Source organism: Mustela nigripes, chromosome 1 (assembly GCF_022355385.1).
Source record: "Mustela nigripes isolate SB6536 chromosome 1, MUSNIG.SB6536, whole genome shotgun sequence".
In the NCBI taxonomy this organism is placed as follows: domain Eukaryota; kingdom Metazoa; phylum Chordata; class Mammalia; order Carnivora; family Mustelidae; genus Mustela; species Mustela nigripes.
In genome coordinates this window covers 68,012,883-68,037,854 of record NC_081557.1, presented here as the reverse complement: position 1 = coordinate 68,037,854, position 24,972 = coordinate 68,012,883, and the positions used below count along the sequence as shown (strand labels likewise).

General features: G+C 45.8%; 1 protein-coding gene across 9 annotated transcripts; it reads right to left on the bottom strand.

Moving 5' to 3' along the window:
- Nucleotides 1–979: 979 nt before the first annotated feature.
- Nucleotides 980–6,809, bottom strand: IZUMO1R (IZUMO1 receptor, JUNO). 9 transcript variants are annotated; one of them, XM_059412828.1, is made up of 6 exons: nucleotides 6,535–6,809; nucleotides 6,078–6,207; nucleotides 5,262–5,427; nucleotides 4,396–4,584; nucleotides 4,049–4,279; nucleotides 981–3,904 (listed from the first exon to the last, which is right to left on the bottom strand). In XM_059412828.1, exons 2-6 carry the CDS (start codon nucleotides 6,093–6,095, stop codon nucleotides 3,549–3,551), a joined length of 960 nt encoding a protein of 319 aa, XP_059268811.1. In that variant the 5' UTR covers nucleotides 6,096–6,207; nucleotides 6,535–6,809; the 3' UTR covers nucleotides 981–3,548. The 9 variants fall into 9 exon arrangements, with proteins under 9 accessions (XP_059268862.1, XP_059268811.1, XP_059268801.1 ...); XM_059412818.1 differs by having other exon boundaries at nucleotides 6,078–6,177; XM_059412866.1 differs by having other exon boundaries at nucleotides 981–3,881; nucleotides 6,078–6,177; nucleotides 6,535–6,807.
- Nucleotides 6,810–24,972: the final 18,163 nt, after the last annotated feature.

Here is a 24,972-nt window from a genome sequence, read left to right as displayed (position 1 = left end):
GTGGAAGATGGCTGGGTGTATATAAAAGTAGTTTTAATCAATTTTCTGCAGTAATCAGCCCAGAAAGCCAACTGCTATCTAAATCAGATTTACGGGAGGCTGGAGCACTATTTTAACCACGAGCCCAGGAAGCCAAACAATCACCCCTTTAGCAATTGGTCCCAAACAGTCAGGACTTGATTGAGTGACAGCTTCCCTAACTTTTATCCTTGCTTCCAACTGAGGATCAATCAGAGAAAGCCAAGTACACATTTCTAACCAATCACATAGGATGCCCCTCTTCTAGTTAGCCTGCCTATGGCTTCCCCATGCCAACAGCCTCAGATAGGGCATATCTGAAGCTTTAAAACCTTCTCTATCTGCTTTTGAGTCTCTGTCAAAACCCAAGTGATGGTGGCTGACTTCCATGTTACAGTAAGCTCTGACCGAATAGCCTTTGCTTATTCTCATTTACTTCCACACTCAGGAGCTGTCCTCTAGCCAACAAGCCTTCCCCCTATACCCAGAACTCCCCATCAGCTTTGCTAGTAGGAGAAAGATCCTCAGACACTACCCTAGGAAACTTATACCAGCTAGAAAAAAACCAAAACAGCTCATCATTCTTGGATGTGGATACGCAACCAAGGTCACCAGACGCAGAAAAAACTAGCGGCACACGGGGGATGATGAAGATAAAGAGAACAGATTGCCCTTGGAGGAAACAGGTCATTCAGACACTAGAAGAAAAGACTTAAAAAAAATTCTAATTAGATCCTCAATGGGATTTGAGAAGAAATAACAGCCATAAAACCAAAACAGCAGGTTGTGAAGACCAAGGGAATTAAAAAAAAAAATCGCCTGGAAATTAAAAATGGATTGCCAAAATTAGAGAGATCGGAAGATTAAGAAAGTAACAGAATAGAGAGCGAAAAGGTGATCTGTGTGGCAGAAAAGATAAGCCACCTTTTGTAACTTTTATTAAAATTTATTTTTTTAAACGATTTTATTTATTTATTTGACAGAGATCACAAGCAGGCAGAGTGGCAGGCAGAGAGAGAGGGAGAAGCAGGCCCCCTGGGGAGCAGTGAGCCTGATGTGGGGCTCAATCCCAGGACCTGAGCCGAAGGCAGAGCCTTTAACCCACTGAGCCACTCAGGCACCCCTTGTAACTTTTTCATAGCTAAATCCAGAAGTGGTTCGAAGCGGGTAGCCCTGGAGCTAAGGGGCTGACTGGCTGGGGCTCTGTTGTTCTGTGTTGGGGGGGTTTTGACCTCCAAGTTATAGCCATATGTATGGATCTCTCTGCTTGAAACAAATCACTCAACTGCAAATCTAACAATTCTATTCCACTACTGAAAAACATCACTCCTCTAACCACAGACAGGGAGAAAACTTGGTCTCTTTCCTGACCATGGCCGGCCATAAGCCTGTCCTCTCTCCCAACATTTGCCCCAGTCCCACTTGCCAGGGTGTTCTGTGGAAGCCTCATGAGCTGGGATTGTGGGGTCAGACCTACCTGATTTCAAATCCACATATCTGACTTAACTTGAAAGGCAGGTGTAAGGGTAACTCTCAAGGCTTTTGGAAGGATCAGCTAATGCATGTTAGAAGCTTAGCAGAGCCGCAGGCACGGAGTAAATGATCAATAAACAGTAGCAGTCACTAGGGCTCCCAGAACTGGTCTTGTTTGGGCTATCTCAGTGTTAACCTTACTTTGATTAATTTTATATTTTTATCTAAAAATACTTTAAAAAAAGTCATTTAACTCTCAGCTTTAGAACCACACGCATATCCTCAGACACTTCATTCAAGTCCTTAATTCTTTTTTTTAGTAAAGTGATAGTTTATTAAGTGAAGATAGAGAAAAGCCAAGTCCTTAATTCTTAAGAAATTTTACCTATATGTATTTTTGAAGCCACAATTTCTTGATTCACTTAAGAGTAGGTAAAGTTCCTGTTTCAGATCACCAGGGCCTTAGGGACTGGCTGGTTTTTGATTAGCCTTTTTTTGTTGTTGGTTCTATGCTTAATGAAAAGATCTCTCTTCAGTGGGCTCAGGCATCACCCCCTTTGTGAGGATCCCCAGCCCAGTCCCTGTTCTCTCAGGCTTCCAGCAAAGTGCTTTGTGTCCCCTGCTAGTGCCAGTCTCCTACTCCAGACTCTGAGCACCTCACTTAGGAGGACCGTCCTCACTGGTTTGAGAACCCGAGTGCCCGAGCTGTGTCTGTTCAGGAAGGAGCACATTCAGGGGGAGGGTGGAGGGTTGGAGATAGACTTTAATGATGAGCAAGTCTTACTGGTGTCTGGTGAGAATGAGTGTCAGAAAAGCCAACTACCTTGGGGGCTGACATATTAGAAACCCTCTTTGTCAATGGCAAGGTTATAGGGAAGGGGCCATCTATGCTGAGAAGCTGCTGGGCTTCTGGTTCTGGAACGTTCCGGGTGGGTGGATTGGCTCCCACGCCACTTACAGAAGGGGCGTGAAGGCTGTCCCAGTGCCTCTTCTCTGGTTCAGTTCTGACTTCTGTCTTGTTCTTTATGGTGTGGCACTGCCCGAGAAGCACAGACTGTAGCCCAACAAACAGTGGCATTGGCTTTTCCCTTTTTCTTTTTGTAAGTTAAGAAATCATGAAGTCCAACTCCATCATGCCTCTTGGTGGGGGGGGTGGGGGAGCCACCCAAAAGTCCCTTTTGGACTTGCCAAAAGTCCTATAGAAAGCAGTAAAACTGGAATAGAGCCCTGGCTTCCAGAATTCCTGAGCTGTGTGTTGTGAATCTGGGGTTAAAAGAGTAGGAAATGGCAGCTGGGAGGCTCCCTCAGTTAAGCGTCCACCTTCGGCTTTGGTTAGGATCCCAGAGTCCTAGGATCCAGCCGCCAGAAGTTTGCTTCTCCTCCCCCACCCCCTCCAATCAAGTGCTCTCTCACCGCTTGACCTCTCAAATAAAATCTGGGAAAAAAAAAAAAAAGAAGAAGAAGAAGGAAATGCCTCAAGCATTGAGGGGACTTAATCCTGTATCCAAGATAAAACCAGTGGTCTGGGTGGTCCTTACCCTAGCTTTGCGTCTTCTGTATGGCACAGGGCTTATGGGGGCTGGGGGGAGTGGGTGTGGAAAGTCTTCCTCCCAGGAGGAGTTCTGAGGAGGGAAGGAGAGGACCTGGCACACGTGAAGAAGCTAATTGTTAGGAGTTAGGTCGCAGCCAACTCTGAGACGTCAGTGCAGCAGGCGGACTGGCTCCCCGACGGTAGGGCTAGGACTGAGTGGGTCACACGGAGGGGGAAGGTCAAGTACAGTTTTATTGGAGGCCCCCTGGTGGGACAGGAGGCCAGGGTGGTGACCGCCAGCTCTGTCCTGGCAGAAGGTGGGCACACCCTGGACGAGAAGGGCCTGGAGCCCCACACTGGAGTCCGCAGAGGACCCGTCAAGGCAAAGGGAGAAGGCCACGTAGGCGCTTCAGGCCTCTGCTGCTTTCCAGGCAGCGGAAGACAGAACAAGAGCAGAGTGGGATGGCGGGGGGCGGGGGCGGCTAGAACTGAATGTTCGGTGCTCGGAGCCCCCGCTTCTGAAGCCTCAGTGTCTCCGGCCCCCAGCCTGTGCTGCTCTATTTACAGGAAGGACCCAAGAGAGGAGGAATGTGGGTGGGAGAAGAAGGGGCTCTGGGGATAGGAACGCCGGGAGCAGAGAGAAGGCCAGGAGCTTGCAGGGGTGGTCCCGGGACGGGGCTGTGCTGGCAAAGAGGCGGGTCACGGCCACATTGGGGTTGCCCTGAGCAGGCTCAAACCACTTCTGCAGGCACTGCCCGCTGTTCCGGTGCTCAGGGCTCGCCTTGAAGGAGTGACTCCAAATCTTCTCACACAGGTCAACCGGGGTGGGGAAGTAATGGGGGAAAGGGTGGCAGAAGGCCTGTGCAGGGCAGAGGTTCTTGCCTGTGGCGGGATGGAGGCACACCCTTAGCTCCCCCTCCCCTCCCCATCCCCCCCATTCTTCACCCTTGGGGAGCAGAGGGGGCTTGCGCTTGCCCTGCGGGCTGGGGGGGTGGGGGGAAGCGCTGCTGAGCGAGCGACACTTACCCTCAGTCCGGTCCCAGCCATGCCAGTCGGCTTTGCAAGTGTAAGACGTGCGGCAGTCTTCCCACCACTGCTCACAGTCCTCCCAGCACAGGGGCACCTCCAGAATTCGCTCGCCTGGCCCGCCCGAGTCCAGCTGGATACAGGCATGGCAGGTGACAAGAATGCTAGTAGCATGGCCTGAGGAAGCTGCCTCTCCAGCTTTTGTCCCAACCCGGCCTCTGACTGCGCTGCCTGTAGGGGGACAGCACGGCCTGCGCTGCTAGCAGCGTGGGGCTCAGGTCCTCAGTAACAGCACACTGCGTGGACCTGCCTCCTGCCTGCCCCTGCCCCTGCCCCAGCCTCCTGACCTTCTGGATCCAAGGCCCCAGGTTTGGGGAGCACTGGTATAAGCAGATGGCCTGGAGGAAGTGTTTCTCGCAGTCTGGCAGCATCACCCCACAGTGGTGCAAGCTGAAGTTGTAGAGCAAGGGCAGGTCCAGGTGGGTGTTCAGGCTGGTGTCTGCCCTGCAGCACGCATTGCCTCGCCAGGGGTTGCACTGAAGGCCAAAGAAGAAGGAAAAGGCATGGGGGTTGGTAAGACATGGGAGAAGGAGGAGGGCCTGGGCAAAGGGGATGGCTTCAAGTCAGCAGCACCCATATAGAAGAAAAGTGGAAATTCACAGCCAAAGGGCCCCGGCACACTGATCTCCATGGTGCAGGCTGCTGCAGTCCTCTAGAGACTGGACTTGCAGAGGGTCACCTCCTGAGGGGCCGCTAAGGAGCCCCACGAACCCCAGGGGGATGTGGAGCCCTGAGAAGAGCTCCCAGGGAAATGCCAGTTCCACAACTCCACCCTGCCCCCCATCAATTGCCTTTAGGGCTTGGGGAGGGGTTGCCAGAGTCCTAGGTCTTCCCCTGCCTATTGGTAGGAAGGCTAGAGGAGGAGGACCTGGTTTGCATTTATGCCAAACCAGTGCTGAGCCTCCTGGATCACCACCTGCCCCTGTTCCCCAAGTGACCCAGAAGCTCAGAGATGGGAATTTTGAAGCACTCAACAGTTATGATCTCAAAAGGCTATAGTGTCCCTCCAGTGGCTCAGGCCCCAATACCAGCATAAGGAACCACATGAGATAGGGTTGTTGGTGGTTCAGAAACCACTGTGGCATTTATGTCCCTTCCCTGAGCTGCCAAAGCAAGCCCCCTCCCACCCCCAGGCAATATCTGGCCTCTGTACCTCTTTGTAGAGCTGGTCTTCTGGGCCAGGCTCTCGCTTGTGGTGTTTGGTGTTCATGCAGACATTGAGCAGCTCGTCCCCAGCCCAGGTGGGTGGTGCAACTGTCCACAGCCCTAACAGGAGCAGCCACGACCGATACATGGCCGATGGCAGACAGGAACCACACCTGCTTGGGTGAGAGATCAGACAGGCTATCCCAAGGAGTGAGGTTGAGTGTCAGGGCTCTCTCAAGTGACCATGACCTGCTCTTAGAACCTCTATCGGAGGTGGCATCAAAAAATGTCAGGGCGGGTAGGACATACTTTAGCGTTCTGACACCCACTCCCAGTGATGTACGGACACCTAAAGGGAATCCCAGGAAGAGCCCAGGCCTAAGGTGAGGGAGGGTCAGTGTGGAATGGCTCCGGCCTGGGAACTTTTCCTGGCCCCTCCCTGTTGGAGGCAGACCTCTCCCCTCCACCCCCCAGCCCCCTGCCAAGACACAGGGGCTGGGAATTCAGAGCTTTGATCCCGGATGAGCAAATGCTCAGTAACCAGATTCTACAGGGCGCAGAGGGCATAGTGGGAGCAGGTGGTGGGCCAGGTGCAGTGCTTATGCCATTGATGGCCAGCCCAGACTGCAGGGCTCCCTCCCCAAGCCACTGGTCCCCACCCATTCCCTCCAAAGGAGTCCTCCCCTTCACCCCCCTACCCCACCCACCCCTCTCCCCTGGGAGTGGTGGTTCTGCTTCCACTGGACCCAACCCAACTCCCACCCTCCTGAGCAGGAACTTTGGGGGTGGGGAGAAAAACCCAGCAGGAGCGTGCCCACTCAGCTGTGCCTGTCTTGCACATCCGAAGCCCGCTCCTCAGCACAGGAGCAAGGAGGCGGCTTCCCCTCTTGGGGTTTGCTGAGCTCTGTGTTTCCAGCTCTGATCTGGGTAGTAAGGCAAGGGAGGGAAACAGACTGAAAGAAGAAAGGCAGAAGAGCACCCTGTGTCAAGTGCCCAGTGCCTTACCCATCCAGGGAGCCCCTGGCTCCCACAGTCCCCCAGTGCTCGCAGGAAGGCCACTGTGGCCCATCACAGTGAAACTGAAAACCCCTGGCCTCACCTGAGTTTTGAGCAGCCCACAGGCTGGGGATGGAGACCCCAGCCCCTCCCCCCCCCAATCTGCCACTACCCCCACTCCAGTGTCAGGCACAGCTGTGACCATGCAGTATCTTTCAAGAAGCTGGTTTAACAGGGGAACAGAGGAAAGATGCTGCCTCTTCTCGTGCTTTCTGCATACTTACTTTCAACGTGGGAGCTGCTCCCTCCTGCTTCCAGAGATGGGAGGCTGCCATCTTGCCCATTTATGGCCCCCTCCACACAGCCCAGGTGCAGACGCAGAGCTCCAGGTGGCGCCCCTTAAATGGCATCCATCTCACGGAGCTCGGAGCTGGAGGCTTTCACTTTCTCAGAAAAGCAGAGACCCGGTAGTAGGAAGGCTCCTGGGCTCTGGTCAGCTACTGACTTTTGTTCTTGGCCCTGCTCCTGGCCAGCCGGATGGCCTGGAGAACGAGGCCAACTCTCTGTAAGTTTGCCTGTCTGTATAAAGGGCTGTTTCGTAATAGGGGTGGCTGGGAGAAAGAAATGAAGGAGAAAATTCACAGAAAGGACTCCACAGGACTCCACAGGACTCTGTGCCTGGCACAGAGTAAGTCTTTTGGCTTTAATTCTTTTCCTTTATCCTGAGAAGCCTTTGTCTCTGGGTCCCTGCCTTCTGCCCCCCTTCTGCCTGCAGCTCCACCTGGCCCTTTGTGGGCTCAGACACCTGGGATGGCACCACCCGGTGGCTTGAGTGACAGTGAGCGACCTCAGTCACCTTGCAGGCACCAGGGTTCCTGCTGGTGCCTGCATATAAAACAGGGCCTTGGAGACACAAGATTTTCAATGTGTGACCAAAGCCCAATCCAACAAAACCAAGAAAGCCCCCGCCCGGCTGCAAGCCCACTGAACGGCCTCCCTGAGCATGCAGAGATCCTTGTCCTGTAAAGTATTCTGCAGCGCCCTCAGCCGTGTACGTGTTCACAAGAAAATCCTCAACCAAGAGAGGCTGGCAGTCTCGAACAGGACTCTTGGGAGAGGCCCAAAGGTGATGGGAACTCTGGAAAAGGAGCCCCTCCCTTGCGCATTTCCTAAAACAGGTCCCCTCTCCAAGGGACAAGCAGCCCAAGTGACTGAAGTGGTACCGGTAGCCAGGAAACTAAAACAATAAGAGCACTTTTATACTTGAAGCACACAGAGCCCACTCTGGGTTGCTCATCTACGAGGCTGATGTGGAGACGTGAGTCGGTCATCACCGCGGAAAATGGAGTTCTCATAGCGCCATGTGCCAAGTGCCACGAAGGACCCAGACACCTTCGCCACCGGTTCCGACTCACCCCTAGAAACGACCCTGAGCCTGAACGCCCTCTCTGATTTCACTGTGGGGAGCCCGAGGCTCAGGTGGGAGCAGGGGCAGAGCTTCATATCTGATGCACAAGGACCAGCTGAGTGGGTTCCCTTCAAGACTGAGAGGCAGATGCTCTTCCGTGCGGGTCTCCAGGGAGGTCTGTTTTTCAGAAAGTCAAATGCCACAGTCAGGTGGTGTTTCGGGAGGCCTGCGTCTAGCTTTATTTGCGAGTGGTGATGATCACTGGCCCAGCCTCTTGTGTCCTTTTTTTTTTTTTTTTTTTAAGATTTATTTGAGAGAAAAGAGATTGAGAGAATGAGTGGGAGGAGGGGCAGAGAGAGAAGTAGGCTCGCTCCCTTCTGAGCTAGGAGTCCCACGCAGAGCTCAATCCCAGGACCCTAAGATCCTGACCCGAGCTCAAGGCAGACGCTTTACTGACTGAGCTACCCAGGTGCCCCCAGCCTCCTTAAGTAAGAGTTCGGAGTCCCCCCCTTTTAGGGTCTGATACCACACAGTCCCTGCATTTCTGTGGCATGGGTCTTTCTCCAAGGGCATCCCTGGGGGCAGGAAGAGCAGGCAGGCCTGCCCTGTTCAAGTCCTCACAAACACAAAGCTCCTAAGCCTCCCAAGGCTGTGGGCGTGACAGCGACAAGAATCCAGCAGTGAAGCCCAGAAGTAATTATGGGAATGGAAAACAGGTCCTCTGATAACCCTCCTTCACAGGGAGGGAAGGAGAGGGAGGGGCTTGCTGACAGTATCTAGGACAAGGCTGGTAGGAAATGACACTCCTCACAGGTGCTGGGCTTGGGCCGTAGGGGGAGTGGGAGGGTTGGGGGGAGTGGGAGGGATTCCTCTCCCAGAACCATCAGGCCAACAGCTGCTCTAGCGAAGAGGCAGTTTGCAGGCCTGGAGGAAAACTCATTTTTGTTTTATTGTGATTGAGTCGTCCCAAGAAATCTGTTTTGTAACTGAAAGCTGATAAATTAAAGCTGGCTGGGGTTGAAGAAGCCATTTGAAGCTGCTGACCTCAGACGCTTTCCTTCTGAGAAAACAAAACACTTGAACTGCAGCAAGCAGAGCTACAGCAGCGCTGGGAGAGGGCTGAGGGGAGGGGGAGGTGGGTGGGAGCAGCCCAGCCCCAGCGGGGAAGTATCCACTCTCCGACTCTCCCCGCTGACTCTCCCCTTTGCTCGTGAGGTGCTGTGGCCCACTGAGTTCCCCCACGAGTTCCAGAGCAGACTAAGAAGGCAAAGGATTTGTGTCAGGAATCTCCTGGCGGGGACCCGAGGTCAGAGGCCAGTTGAAGGGGACACTGGTGACTCAGTTCTTCATGGGTGTTAGGAGTCCTCCTTTTCACCCCAAAATCTATTGGCCATCCTTGCTCAACTCTTAACTGGTTTGTGGCCTGGTTTGTTGTTTATCCCTAGCCTGCCTTCCTGCCACAGTCACCAAGTGTGACTGTGGTCCATCACCAAGTCCATCACCATGTCGTTGACGTAACTTCTGAAATAGCTCTTGAATTTGAATTCTTCTCTCCCTTTCTCTCCCCAGTTTCCCGGGCCATGACTACCTTTCGCCTTAGTTACTGCAACCACCTCCTCACTGGCTCCTATTCCCCTTTCTAGAATGTTCTACAATCAGCCAGAATGATCTAAATTTCCCCGTATTTTATTATCAACATTTTCAAACATAAGAAAAGTTGAGAGAATTTTACAACAAACACCTGTATCCCTATCACTTTGATTTTACCATTACCATTGTATTGTATTTTCATTGTCCCACATCCAGCCAGCCTTCCAGCCTTCTAGTTACCCACTCGGCTGCTTTTCCATCATGCACTTCCAAGTAAATCACAGATCTCAGTATGCTTCCTCTTAAGTAATTTGTGTATCATTATCATTAACCAAGTTCAATATTTGCCTCCATGTGTTTTTTAATAACCCCCTTCAGCTGGATCTTTTTAAAAGGTTAAAGGTGGTTAAGATACTCTCATGTTTAAAAAAAAGCCTTCCAGATTTAACATAAGTCCCGAATTCTCAACCCGTCCCAAGGACCCTGTTTCATCAGGTCCCTGTTTACTTTCTGTGCTATTCTCTTGTGCTTTATAGCTTTCAACAGGTCCTCTTCACACTGACATTGAGACCACCCTGTGCTGTCACTCTGCCGGGCCCTTCCCTCCAAGCTCACACTCCATGGCTGCTACCTCCTACGGATCCCTCAGCTCTGAGGATGGATGGCTTCTCAGGGGATGTGTGTGGCCCCCACCAAGATTGGTGAGTTGTTCTCTCATGCCGGCCCCTGTTGTGGATTTTACCATCTGTCATTGTGAATGCCTGCTTGCAGCTCCAGCCAGGCACCAAACACAGTGCCTGACCCAGAACGGCTAGTCAATACACATTTGTTGAGTAATCAAGCAGAAAATACCTGAGTAGAATACAATTGCGTTTCTCTTTTTTTCTGTAATCTTTATTTGAGAGAGACTGAGCATGTGCACACTTACACGCCCGCCCATCCGTGTCCACAAGCACATGGCAGGTTGCCGAGGGAGAGAATCTCCAGCATAGACTCCCCACTGAGTGCAGAGCCCGACCTGGGACTTAATCTCATGATCTTGAGATCACAACATGAGCTGAACCAAGAGCAGGATGCTTAACTGACTGAGCTACCCAGGTGCCCCTAAAACTGTATTTCTTAAACACATTCTTTTTTTTTTTTTTTTAAGATTTTATTTATTTATTTGACAGAGAAAGAGCATAAGTAGCAGAGAGGCAGGCAGAGAGGAAGGAGGCAGGCAGAGAGGAAGGAAGCAGGCTCCCTGCTGAGCAGAGAGCCCGATGTGGGGCTCGATCCCAGGACCCTGGATTCATGACCAGAGCTGAAGGCAGATGCTTAACTGACTGAGCCACCCAGGCGCCCCTCTTAAACATTTTTTAATCCACCTGCTTCTTTAGTTTAACCTGACCTAGTCCCTCTCCTTACCCCTCCGCCTTCCTTCCTACCCTTTATTCCATCCCCACCTACGCTTCCTGCCTCGAGTTTAAAATTACCTCCCATTTTCTGTTCTTGTCCCCTCTCCTCACCCTCCTCCTCTCTGTCTCCCCTTCTTTTCCACTCCGCCTTCCTGCACCCTTCTCTCTCACTCTCAGACTCTCACATGGGATTGTCTTCAGTTTCTGGTGATTTCTGTGAATGCTGGAGCTTTTCATCACTTCCTTGAAGAGACCACTTTTTCGGTCTAGTCATAACAAAGGAAAGGAGTGTGAAGCCTGTCAGGTGTTGAAGAGAGTTCAAGTAGGGAGAGAGAGAGAGAAAAACATCAAGGTCCTACAGGAAAGAGATGAACTGAAAACCAGAGATGGGAGAAAGGCAGGTCACAAAGAACAAATGCCTTTAGTCTCTTCTTTTTCTTTTCAGGCTACTAGATTCTTCTCTCTTCAACACAGTTGCCCCGTTGCCAGTGTCTCATTGTGACATTCAAACCAGGCTGCTACTGGGTGTCTGGGAGACGGCGTTAATAAGTAAAGGACGTTTGTGGGACATTTGACAATGTGCAGCTGAGATCAGTCCATTTTCTCTTTCAGTCCTCCCAACATCCCTCCCCCCAAATATCTCTTGACTCGGAGTTTTTCTCCAGCTACAAACCTGCCTCACTCTCCTTCCCAGACTTGCTTCTTAAAAGACCTGTGTGTGTTCGTTGTGGCTTCTGTGTGTCACCTGACATTCATTTACTGACCACTGCTATTCAGCTACTACCCTCTGTCCCATAGAATCCACACTTGCCAAATTCATTAACAACCTCCAAATTGCTCTACGCAGTGGAAAGGGTCATTCCATATTATACTTGACTGTACTTACTCTCACTGTGCGTGATCTCCTATATGCAGATAACTTCTAAATCTCCCTCCAGTCCTGACCTATAGAATGGTTGGGGTGTGTGTGTGTGTCTGTATGTGTGTGTCGATCTATCTCTAATAGTATTTTACTTCGATTACCAACAGGCTCCTTACACTCAATATGACCCAGCTGTTCTTTGCTCCCCATTCAATCTGCTTTTCATGTTGCTTAATGGGACCCTATTCTTCTAGTCATCCAAATCATGGCCCAGGAGTTGTCTTGGACTCTTTTCCCTCCCCAACTTTATACAGATACTTTCACATGACCTGCAGAATTCTTCATGGCCTGGCACTTAGTTACTCCAGAAACCCCTCTACCTCCCACTCCCACCCTGACTCTATACACTTGCCGAATTGATCTACTTGTTTCTATCTGAATTGCCACTGCTCTGTATCTTCAAGCCTACATCTCCATCTGCCAGGGGTGCCCTTTCCCTGCTTCTTCCCTTAAGTTCTCATCCTTGGTGACTCCACTCAAGCGTCATCCTCTCTAGGCAGGCTACTTTGCCCCTCCCTGGGTTTGGGTCCCTTCTGAGGACTCCCGTGGCTTTCTATTTTTTTTTTTTTTTTTTTTTAGCCGTGCATTGATCACAAGGTTGTACAATTTTCTTGCCTCCCCATGTAGATTCTGAGTTCCCTGAGGGTGAGGACTTTATCTTCTGCTGAGGTTGCTAGCCCCTAGCACAGTTTAGGCTGCATATACACACCTCTAAATGTTTGAATAAATGAGTGGTATGTGCTACATCCGACAATGCCCAGGGGCCTGCACCCAGATGTAGAACCTGGTCTTTCTGAGCCATGGACAGTGCTCTTTCCTCATGGTCCAGTTCCCAGAACCCATTGCTTTTCTGTTCCATTCCACCTGCCTAGTATATTTAAAATGGAAAATTTGTTTGGAAAGGCCCAAACCTATCAGCAGGTCCTCTCAGAGGATATTTTACACTGGAACAAATTGACATAGTTATAATACATATGGTTTAGGGACCCCATCCAGGCATGGCTGTTTAGAACATAATTCTCAGCACCACTGTGTCTTCCCCTCCCCAAGCCCCACCATCTATGGGGTGTGAGCCAATGCTAGCATTAACCTTAAAATTGTAACCACAATCCAATCCCACCTGTGAGAAGAAGAGACAGGGCCCTAAAGTCCCAGCTAATGTGAACTATCTTTAATATTCTGTGGTCAAGCCCATGGGTGATCTCTACCATGATGCCACACTGTCCTGGAACTGCCTGCTGACTCACATGTTCCCTACTGGTCTAAAAGCTCCCGGACCAGTAGAGACTGTGTCTTTCTGTTTTACAGTTGTAACTGAGTGCCTGGACACAGTAGATCCTCAGTAGGTATTTGTTGAATTAACAAATAATTTTTTTGGTAGGAAGGATTCTCTCCTATGATTCATTTTTTTACTAAGAAGCATATCAGGACAAATTCTAGGAAACCTCATTATTTTTATGTGTGCTCAGAGGGATAAGAGTTAAGTGTATGTGGTGCAAAAGCTAGTGGATTTCTACCTTTAAAAAAAAATTGTTTTTCTGTCCCTCATTCACCTTTCACTTACTTACTAATTAAAAAAATTGTTTTTCTGTCCGTCTTGCTTATTTGCTAAATGACCTGTGCTTGGAGAGTCTCATCTTGCTAATCTACTTCCTACAGCTCTGATAACCATGAGGCTTGCCAAATGTTGTTAGTGAATTATTTCTCTCTTGGGCATGTTCACAATTTCAGGTTCAAAGAATGGAATAGGGTCAGTTGTATATTTATTTTCTTTGGTTTATGAAATACAATCTTTCTAGGTTTGTCTTCATCTTTATGTCTTGGTCTCGATCTTACATTGAAAATGCCTGATAAAATGCACAGATGGGTTGTAAGGTCCATAATGTGTTTCATTGTCTATAGAAAGAAAGTGGTAGAAAGCAAATCATTTTGAACTGGCAAATATTTGACTTCGTATGCCCTTGAGCCTACAGAAGAAAAGATAGAGATGGGGAAAATGAATTTTGCAAGAAACTGTGGGTAAATTGCCTTCTGGTAATGCAATGATTAAGCCATTGCCATTTCTAGAAAAGTGAATTTTGTGATTCTTCCATGACCTCTTTTATAAACACTATAATATAATACAATGTGAAGCTCTTGCATGTATTATATTTACTTAACACTTAGTTCTCTGGAAAATGTTAATGGCTGTGAATATTCAATTACTTCAGTTTACAAAACTAGATTTTAATTTGCTAAGTGTCTGCTCACACTTAAGTTGATGATTCTGGTATTTTGTTTTGTTTTGTTTTGTTTTTACCAAAGCCTTTAGAATGTTTGGTTGCTATGGATATTGGGGTTTAAGAGGAACCACTGAGTCATCTTAGTGTCCATAAAGACAAAGCACTGCACACATCCTCAGAAATGTGGAAATAGCTCTATCTTCTCTATTTCTCTGGCATGGTGGCTTCTTTGGTTTTGGAAGAAGTTTTCTGGACTTGCTACTGCAGTACAAATGGTCCCTTTGGGTAGAGTGAAGACACACAAACTACCACTGGTTATTCTGAGAGCTGTGGCCGCCCCATTCCAGAAGGAAGGGGAAGTCAACTGAGGCTTCTCAAGGATTACTCTGTTCTAGGCCATGTGGCAAACTCCTGATAGACATCATCTCATTGCCTTATGTGCTAGTCAAAGGCAAAGATGTGTCCAGTTCAATACTACATAGTTTGTATTGACTGACACAAATGATTGCTGAATGAATGAGCAATTAACCCTGCATAGGTATTATAAACCCATTTTACAGATGTCCTCAGATAGTTTATACAAGTTCTTTGATGTCTTATCTCCTTATCCTCTAACATAAGATGTATTAGTAGTAGTTAACTTTGTATCACAGTATTTACGTTATAGGATATCAAAGGAGAAGAGGGAATATCACTAAAGGATCTGAATCCTCTTCTGGGGGAATGGATTAGCATCTTCCTGGTTGTATATGGGATAATTGTATCTTGTGGAAGTATGATTGTATTGTCTTTACTTGGAGATTAAGTATGGTTTAAGGTCTGTACCGGTGCCACATTGACAAGAGTAGACTGTAATGGTCAGTTTCGTATGTCAGCTTGTTTAGGTTGGGATTCCCTGTTATTAGCTAGTACTAATCTAGATGTTGTTATGAGGGTGTTTTGTAGAACTTACTAAAGTCTGTGGTTAGTGGCAAGTAATAAATAAAGATCTGAGTCTAGGACTACCTAGCTTCAAAATCTGTGTTCTCCTGTGTTACATTAAATAGGAGAAAATGGTCTGTTGAATTATTCCTTGGCACTTAAATCATATAATAAAATCTGCAAAGCCTTCTGACAAGCCTCATTTTGCATGCCTATTAAGGGCGCTGGGCCAGGGATGTCATTCAGGTTATTACACAGCAACCCCAAATACCTTTACCCCACCTACCGTCATGGACAACGTGGGGTCTAGAAAACCTCCGTATTATGTTTAACTCTTCCCTGTACCATTTCCCAATGTATGTTCCCTGAAGCTCCAGTCTCCCAAATGACAGATTCTTTCCATAAATCAAAAACTAGGGAGATGTTCATGCTATCACTTTCTCCTGAGGACTCAGTGTATATGCATGATGTATTACAAATTTCAAGGAGTCCTCTGGTAAAGACATTTCTTGATCTCCTCTTAACCCAGCATTTCCAAATGTATTTGACCACAGTAGTCCCTGCATTTGTAACACCATCAACATCATGGTATGAGTGTTTTGCTGATTACACTTAGGGGAATCCTGGGCTGCTCTGTGGCACTAGGCATCAGTTTCACTGCAGCAACACTGGGAAGGGTTCTGGGAACATGTCAAGCTCCTGGGCCATGCATATTACTTAGTTGATATTTCACATTTATATTACATTTTTGCTAACAACATGTGTGGGCTAATTTCTCTTCTGACAAGCCTCATTTTGCCCATAGACTATATATCAGATTCCAGTGAAAGATAATTCTTGCATATTTGCCAGAATAAGAGAATCTGTCAAGTCTTCTTTCATTTTTTAAAATCTTATGTGCCATTTTGATTTCCTCTCATTCCTTTTTTTTTTGGTATTTTTTAAGTTCTTTGTATTTAAGTTCTTTTTAGAAAATTATTTTTTTCCAAATTATTTTCTAAGTGATTATCCTGGGCATTACAATTAACATCTTAAAGTTCTAGCAAAGTCTTGATACCAACTTAACTTCAAGAGCACACAAAAACTGTTGTTTTTGTCACAAATAACATCTTCCTACTTTGGGGCCTGTTCACAAAAATTTATAATTGTTTTATGCCTTTGTATTTTATTTTTATTTTATCTTTTATTTTTAAAAATATTTGAGAGAGAGCAAGGGTGAATGAGCACAAGCAGAGGTGTGGAGAGGCAGAGGGGAAGCAGACTCCCTGCTGAGCAGCGAGCCTGACATGGGGCTCAATCCCAGGACCCTGAGATCGTGACCTGAGCCAAAAGGAGCCACTTAACCAACTCTGCATTCTTATTTTAAATCCTATAGGAAAAGAAAGAAGAATTACAAACCAAAAAATGCAGTAATACTGGTTTTCATATTTGCTTATGTAGTTACCTCTACTGATGTTATTTCTTTATATGGTTTCAAGTTACTGTCTGGTATTCTTTCATTTCATCCTAAAAGACTCCCTTAGTATACCCTAAGGCAAGCCAATTAGCAATAAAATCCCTCAATTTCACTTTCATTTTGGAGCATACTTTTCACAGGCATAGACTTATTGGTTGAGAGGGGTTTCTTTTCTTTTTCTTAGTACTTTAAATAGGTCACCCCACTGTCCTCTGGCCTCCATTGTTTTTGTTAAGAAATCAGCTGCTGGTATACTGAGGATCCCTTGTACCTCACCAGTTGCTTCTCTGTTGCTGCTTTCAAGATTGTCTTTGTCTTTTGATAATTTGATTAAAACGTATCTCATTGTGGATGCCTTTGGATTTAGCTTACTGGAGTCCATTGAACTTTTTGGAGGTATAGATTCATGTCTCTCCTCTAATTAGGGACTTTGGGGACATTATTTCTTCAAATATTTTTTTCTGCTTCTTTCTCTCTTTCCTCTCCTTTCTGAGAGTCACATAATGTGTATGTTAGTACATTTGATGATGTCCTGCATGTCCCTTCAGCTCTGGTAATTTTTTTTCTTCTCTTCAGACTGGATAATTTTAATGGAGCTATCTCCAAGTTACTGATTCTTTTGCCTGGCAGATCTTCTGTTGAACCCCTCGAGTGAATTTTTCATTTTAATTGTACTTTTCTGCTCCAGAATTTTTATTTGATTCCTTTTATTGTTAATTGATAGTCTCTATTTGTTGAAATAGCATTCCTCTGGTTTCCTTTAGTTCTTTGTGCATGTTTAAGATGGTTGTTTAAAGTCTGTCTGGTAAGTCTAATGTCTGGGTTCCTTGGGGACAATTTCTGTCCATTTATTTTCTTTTTCTGTGAAGAGGCCATAGTTTCCTATTTCTTGGCAGGCTTCTAATTTTTTGTTGAAAGTTTGGCATTTTAAATATTACAGTGTGATAATTCTAGAAGTCACATTCTCTTCCCCTTTCCATGACTTGCCTTTGTTGCTTATAGTGACCTGCAACCATCCACTTATTTAGTGACTTTTCCAAATGATTTTGCACAGTGTATTTCTTGCCATGTGTGCTCATGCCTTCCATTACCTGGCAGTGACCTGAGAGATAGTTCCTTAAATGCCCTGGAGGCAAAAAGAGAACCAAACAGAAAATACTTTGTGGTATTTGCAGTCCTTGCAGGTTGTTTCTGAACTATAGCCCTCAGTGCTCAGGCAGACCATCTACAACTATCTTACCGTTACCTCCTGTTAACATGGATCCCAAAGATAAACTAGAGGTATAAGCATAGGGCCACCTTAGGCTTTTTCTGAATATGTATTCAGACTTGGGCACGCACATAGCCCTCCAGACTCCCTGGCCTACGAGGCAGCCCTTCCATGCCCTTATTCCTTCCTCCTCAGACTCCTCTTTCCCAAACTTTCTGGTCTGTCAGTTGTTTCTTCCATTCTCCATCCCTTCCCCAGGTGACTGTCAGTAGTATAATGCTTTTAAATCCTTCGACAAAGGCTACCCAAGAGACCATCCCATCCCTGAAAAAATTCCAAGAACATCAAAACAAAGGCAGCCTCTGAGCCAATCACTTAGGGAACCACCAGACAGTTCTTTGATAACAAGGTTTGAATTGCCTCTCTGACTTTAGCAAACTGCACCACCAAGAATATGAGTCATTGTCACCATGGCCACTGGCCAAATTAAGGAATGGGGGATGGTAGGTGGATAAGAAAAATGCCAAATGCTCTCACTAAAATTTAGCAGCTGCTGCTTCATTAAACATTCCCCTGGTTGTTGCAAGTTTTTTTTTTTTTTTTAATTACATTCCTGATTCTGCATGTTTCTGCCAGCTTAATGTTTTCTTCAGCGGAGGGATAGATGCTTGGAGCTCCCTACTCCACATTTTTTTGGTGACACCTGTCCTCCAATACCTAACACATGTAGAAGCAGAGATACTCTGATTGGAGCAGGGATAGGAAGCCTTCAGTTCCACTCTTGCAGGTAGCTAGTCCACATTATCCCTCTTCTCATTTCTTGAGGCCTCTGTGGCACAAAATTTAAAACCACCACTATGGGTATCAAGGAGGGCACATATTGCATGAAACACTGGGTGTTATACTCAAACAATGAATCATGGAACACTACCTCAAAAACTAATGAAGTACTGTATGGTGACTAACATAATATAATAAAAAAGAATAATAAAATAAAAATGAAGATGAAGCCAGTACAGAGGATAGAGCATGAACTTTTGGGCTACACAACCCTGCCTGCCTGCTTGCTTGCTTTTTCATCTTACTTATGCATTTATTTATTCCTTGCCCAATAAATATTTATTGAAGGCCATGTGCTAGGCACAGGTTTGAACATTGGCCCCATGGTTTATTAGCTGTGTGACTTTGACATATTCTCAGCAAAATGTGTTTCTTCCCTGCTGGTGGAAGACTAAAATAGCCTGGCTTCAAGATTGGCTGTTAATGACTGGGTTTAGTACTGAACAGCCTTCCAGTAGTTTCCACTAACACCAGTATAACATGTTTAAAATCCTATCATTCAAGTCAGCAAAGGAAACTCTATACACTTTAAATTTTCTTTAAGGCCAAACACTTTGTCCATTATACAGATACTGTAATGGCAAAGAATGGAGGATTGGGAGCTAGACTGTACGCATCCAAACCCCAGTTCTCCATCGTATATGTGGTCTGACCATGCATAATTTGCTTAATTTCTTTATGACTTAGCTTTCTTATCTGAAAAATCAGCATATCAGTAGTATCTAGCTCATCATACTCTTATGATGTATAAATAAATAGTTTATTTAAAATGCTTAGAACAGGGGTGCCTGGATGCCTCAGTGGGTTGAGCCTCTGCCTTCGGCTCAGGTCATGAACTTGGGGTCCTGGGATTGAGCCCTGCATCGGGCTCTCTGCTCAGCAGGGAGCCTGCTTCCCCCTCTCTCTCTGCCTGCCTCTGCCTACTTGTGATCTCTCCCAAATAAATAAATAAAAATTTTTAAAAAATGCTTAGAACATTGCCTGACATACAAAAAGCTCTCAATAAGTGTTGCCTATTATTATCATTTTCATAATCTTTGTTTAAGTGGTGCTCTAGATAATATTTCCAGAGCTCTGAGAAGTGGATGAGGAAAGCGCAGGCAAATTATAAGAAATCAAATCTTTGCTTGGCGTGAGAAAAAGAGGGAAGAGCTTCTGGAAGGTGAACCCTTCCAGGATTCATACCATAAAGCAGGGGGATTGTATTCATATCGTTGGGTCTTTCCCTGCCTTCTCTCTAGGGCTGTAGCAGGTACACAATCATAATTGTGGATGAGTAAACAAAGGAATGGGTGAGAAGTGAATGACTGTATAAGTGAATCATGGATAATGGAATGAACCAGAATCAGGTTCCTTTTCACAGTCTTTGACACTCAGTTTATCAGACTTCGCCCAGACACACGGGTCTACTTATTTTAGTCTCTTTCAAATTAAGAATATGGCTAGTCATCGTACACTGCCTCCTCCTTCCTCCCACGCCCACCGAAAAGAGGATTCTCAGCTTGTGGCTGTGCTTTCTGGGCTTTATGATCCTGTTCCCCAAATCCTCAGTGTTTCATAGGTCTGCCCCTTCACTTCCCTTCTCTGGGAAGGAAGAGCTGGAACCCACGTGGCTGTCATAGGGAAGGCTGATGTTATCAGCAGGTCCTGACATTGTCCTGACAAGAAACAAAGATGGTGCCACGTGGCCCTCCTTTCCAGAAAGACTAGACGACCATCACAGGACCACTGGAACACTCAGGAGTAGTAGGGCTGAGTTTACTTGCAAGAACTCTTAGATTCAAATTTCATGATAGACTGTCCATATGAAATTGTAGAGTGTTAGCCTTTCTGCTGGGAATTTCTGTTCTATGTGGACCCTAAGGTAGATACTGGTTTTCTGATATGGCGTTGACATAAAGTAGCATGGGATGAGACCGTGCAGGGTACAAGTTCAGAAGTCTTTCCGGTATGACCTGGTATCGGAGCTTTCTTCAGCCCCCTAATGCACTGGAAGGGGAAGGAGGCCATGCTCACAATTTGGTCAGACCAAGTGGGTAGCAACAGTTCTGTTGAGTGTAGGACACAGTGAATTGATTCCCTTCTCTCTCTCCACCTGGCACAGGCCCCCTAATCCTCCCAGTCTCCAAGGGAGATCACACTCCTGTCCTGAAATCTCTGCATCAGGAACAAGGTAAAAGGAAATGGGTCTGCCCCATCTCCATTTCCAGAAGTGTTTTGTTTCACTTCCTCTTAATATATACCAGATTTAGGGTTCTCTCAGCTGTTTTTCAGCATACTGGCAATTTCCATCCTCATTCTTACCTCTTTCTCCCCATGATATTCCTCCTGATGTGTCTTTGGTACTTAAAGGGTCTCTTCCTGCAGAGAGACTTAAGATGAGGTAGCCAGCCCTTGGGATAAATGCTAACACCACTTCAATGATTCTTTGTGGCTGTGTTTTCAGACTTGTTCTAATGCTCCCTCCAATAGCGTCTTCTCCTGTGGCAAAAAGGAGTCCCCCCAAAATGGTGATGATGGTGGTGAGGTACAGGGAGGGAAAGAAAAATGTAATTGGCACAAATAAAGCCCTTAGTGCAATTTTGTAATTTCTAGAAATGTAACTATAGAAAATAGAGGTGACTGGAATGTACACGCATAGCTTCAGTAATACCATCTTTTTCTAGAAAATATTCACTCAGACTGCATAAGAAGGTTCATAGCAGTAACCTTATCTGAAAGAATGCACGTAGTGAGGGATCTCATGGCCCAGGAGTCAGTATTTGAGATATTTGGGTTTGGAGATTGGAGGCTCGGGTTTCCACTGTGGCTTTGACATCAACTCTGTGGGACGTTTCTGGCAAATTATGTTTCTGGGTCTCGGACTGCTCGTCTATAAACTAGAGGTAGTAGTTCCTATCTAACAGCAAATGCAGATTAAATGAGAGAAAGTGTATAAAGGGCCTAGCCCAGGGCCTAGCACTGTGCACAGCTGCCTGGTGGGTCCTAACACGTTTGCTAACGGAGGGTAATTGCAATCTGCCTTGAGGACCATTGGTGATGAAAATGAGAATGTGTTTTGGAATGGGCTCTGTCCAGTGTTCTTGGGGTCCAGTGCAGAAGGTCTGCTTAGGAATAGCCCATGTTTGGCAAATGTTTGAATTCAGTAATGAAGAGTCGACAGAATCCAGGGAAGCCCTCCTTTGGTACCTCTGAGAAGTATGAGCTTTGTGAAGAGTTCCCTGCAACTCTTTGGATGGTCTGCTTCATCTGCATTTATGTTCAAGGGATCTCAAAATCCAAAAAGGAATTTGTGGATTTGGCATAATTTACTGCCTTTCACCAAGTTAAAACCATTCGTGTGGCTTCTGACTTTGTGGGTGTAAAAAGGGCAGATCTCTGGGTTTCTGGGAGCTTGGGCCTGGGGTTCCAGCAGGGCGGACATGAGTGCAAAAGACATGGAAATTTCTGAGACCTGAGAACCCTCTGGAGTCAGGGAGAATGCTGATTGCTTGTACCTGACCTTGTACTTTATGCAAAATTGGTTCTTAGTATTTATGCAGGAAAGAATGAAAGACAGCAAGTCCTAAGCTGGTGGGATGGGGGAACACTCAGAAATCCATATAGGTGAATTCTGCTATCAGTTTTATAATTCTCCACGTACTGTATTTAATAACATAGGGCATGACCAACAAATGTCGGCAATTTCTATTTTATTGATAATAATGGCCATAATTTATTAAACACTACTTATAAGTCTGGCCCTGTACCAAGCACTTTACAAATATTAAGTTTAATACTCCAGCCCTGTGTCAAATCAAACTAAACTCCATGCCAGCTCTCCCACTGCCTCCACGCCCTCTCCCTGCCTTCCAAGCAGATCTGTTCCGCTCTGCCCCTCACAGCTCACCTCAAGTCGAATGCCCCAAGCGTCCATCCCAGACCAGAGCTGGCCTGTCCCAGGGCCCCTCGTTCTCTGCCATATCACCCCATCCTGAAATGGAACGCCTTCCTACCGCCATCCTCCCTCATGACCCTTCCTGCTTCCAAAGTTCTAGACGTATAGAGGGCCCCGCTGCAGGTGTTTGGGGGAGAACGACAAGAGGGACTCAAAGGCGTAAGACAAAACAGACCTCTGGACACACCTCTTCAGGGGTCATTGCCCACGATGGTTAGGTTCCAACATGCTATTATATATGTGCTGTAAGAGGGGTTGAAATGCCCAAACACATGTTTTTGTATAGAGACAAGTATGTATGTTCTTAAGCAGTTTTTCACAGTGCTTTAAAAAATACATATATGCACGGTTTTTAAAAAACTTAGAGCAATAAATCAGAAAGGGCAACACAATGTGCTTCTAGAGGCTTATTTTATATCATACCACTATTAAAACATCCAGATGTACAATTATAGGACCCAAATCTTCTCCATGTATATTGAGGCAAATGGCTCCCAGCTGCACCATTCCACATTCTTTGGACAAAATCTGGGATCATAAAGCCCTGACATCAGGTGTTTTCTGGAGCAATTAGGCTTAGTATAAGCCACCTGATTGTGCTGGTTAGAAATAATATTATTATAATTTAAAAAAAATATTAAAATAATCCCTCTACTTAGAAGAGCTCCAAGTAGTGCAAAATGAGTTAAGGGGCGGGGGGACACAAAAAAACCCAGTTTTTTAAATTCTGCTGCCTCACTGACTGGTCTCACTTCTCAGAGGCAAGCACTTTTAAGCATTTCTAACTTTATTTTTTGGTTTTGGTTATTACCATAATTGTGGATGAGTCTTCCACTGTTTCCATGCTGTCAAAGAGGACGAATTTCGTGTCACTTGCACTGTCCCCCACTTTAGCCTGTGAGCCCCACGAGGGCTGCCTGGCAGCATTGTGGACGTGTTCAGCATCGTGTCTCAAGAACCAGGGCAATAAGTGGCACATGAAGGGCATATAAAAATTGTAGACTGAACTAAGCAATATACTCCAATATGTACATCTGGTTCAATAGACTTGAGGTGATCATTTTGGGGGAAATGGCACAGCAGAGCTAATATAACATCTACTGTTTCCTTTGTCAATGATAGAATATCATTTTTACCAGGTGATATCATTTTAATTCTTTTCTGTACCTATAATTATATCTCATGTTCTGTCTACAGAATGACTCCAAAAAATAAGATATCACCACCAGTATTATAGTTACATATTTTTCATTTGTTGCAGACCCAAATACGAATTACATCACATGTTGCTAATCCTGTGCAGTTCAAATATCCAAGCCTACTGAGCAAATGAATCCTCTTACGTTCCACCATTGCGCAAAAGCATGTCATTTTATATTTTATGTTTTTAAATTTAATTTAACCTAATTTTTTTCAGTGTTCCAGAATTTATTGTTTATGCACCACACCCAGCACTCCATGCATTACATGACCTCCTTAATACCCACTACCAGGCACACTAGCCCCACCACCGCCCTTTCCTCCAAAATCCTCAGTTTGTTTCTCAGAGTCCACAGTCTCTCATGGTTCATCTCCTCCTCCAATTTCCCCCAACTCACTTTTCCTCACTATCTCCCAATGTCCTCTGTGTTATTCCTTATGCTCCACAAGTAAGTGAAACCAAATAATTGACTCTCTATGCTTGACTTATTTCACTCAGCATAATTGCTTCTAGTCCCATCCATGTTGATACAAAGGTTGGGTATTCATCCTTTTTGATGGAGGCATAATATTCCATTGCATATATGGACCATATCTTTTTTATCCATTTGTCTGTTGAAGGGCATCTTGGTTCTTTTCCACAGTTTGATGACTGTGGCCATTGCTGCTAGGAATGTTGGAGTACAGCTGACCCTTCTTTTCAGTACATCTGTATCTTTGGGGTAAATACCCAGTAGTGCAATTGCAGGGTCATAGGATAGTTCTATTTTTAATTTCTTAAGGAATCTCCACACTGTTTCCCAAAGTGGTTGCACCAACTTGCATTCCCACCAACAGTGGTTCCCCCTTTCTCCACATCCTCTCCAACACTTGTTGTTTACTGTCTCATTCATTTTGGCCATTCTGACATGTAAGGTGGTATCTCAGTGTGGTTTTAATTGAATCTCCCTGATGGCTAATGAAGATGAACATTTTTCATGTGTCTGTTAGCCATTTGTATGTCTTCTTTGAAGAAATGTCTGTTCATGTCTTCTGCCCACTTTTTGATGTGGTTATCTATTTTTTGAGTGTTGAGTTTAAGGAGTTCTTTATAGATCTTGGATATCAGCCTTTTGTCTGTAGTGTCATTTGCGAATATCTTCTCCCATTCTGTGGGTTGCCTCTTTGTTTTGTTGACTGTTTATTTTGCTGTGCAGAAGTTTTTGATCTTGATGAAGTCCCAAAAGTTCATTTTTGCTTTTGTTTCCTTTGCCTTTAGAGACATGTCTTGAAAGAAGTTGCCATGGCTGATGTTGAAGAGGTTACTGCCTATGTTCTCCTCTAGGATTTTGATAGATTCCTGCCTCACTTTGAGGTCTTTTATACATTTTGAGTTTATCTTTGTGTATTATCCATTTCTTTCTTGCGGATCGTCATCTTGGTGTCCTTTGACTTCAAATTCTGGGTTGGGCCAATTGTTTTATAAACTCCCTGTACAGTTGTCTTCTAATATGCCTTTTCATTGTATCTATGGATACAATGAACACAATTTCTATTGTTGTAGACACACCTCCAACCCATATTGTTGTTTTTTAAATAAAGGTTTTATTTATTTATTAGAGCATGAGCATTAGTGGAGG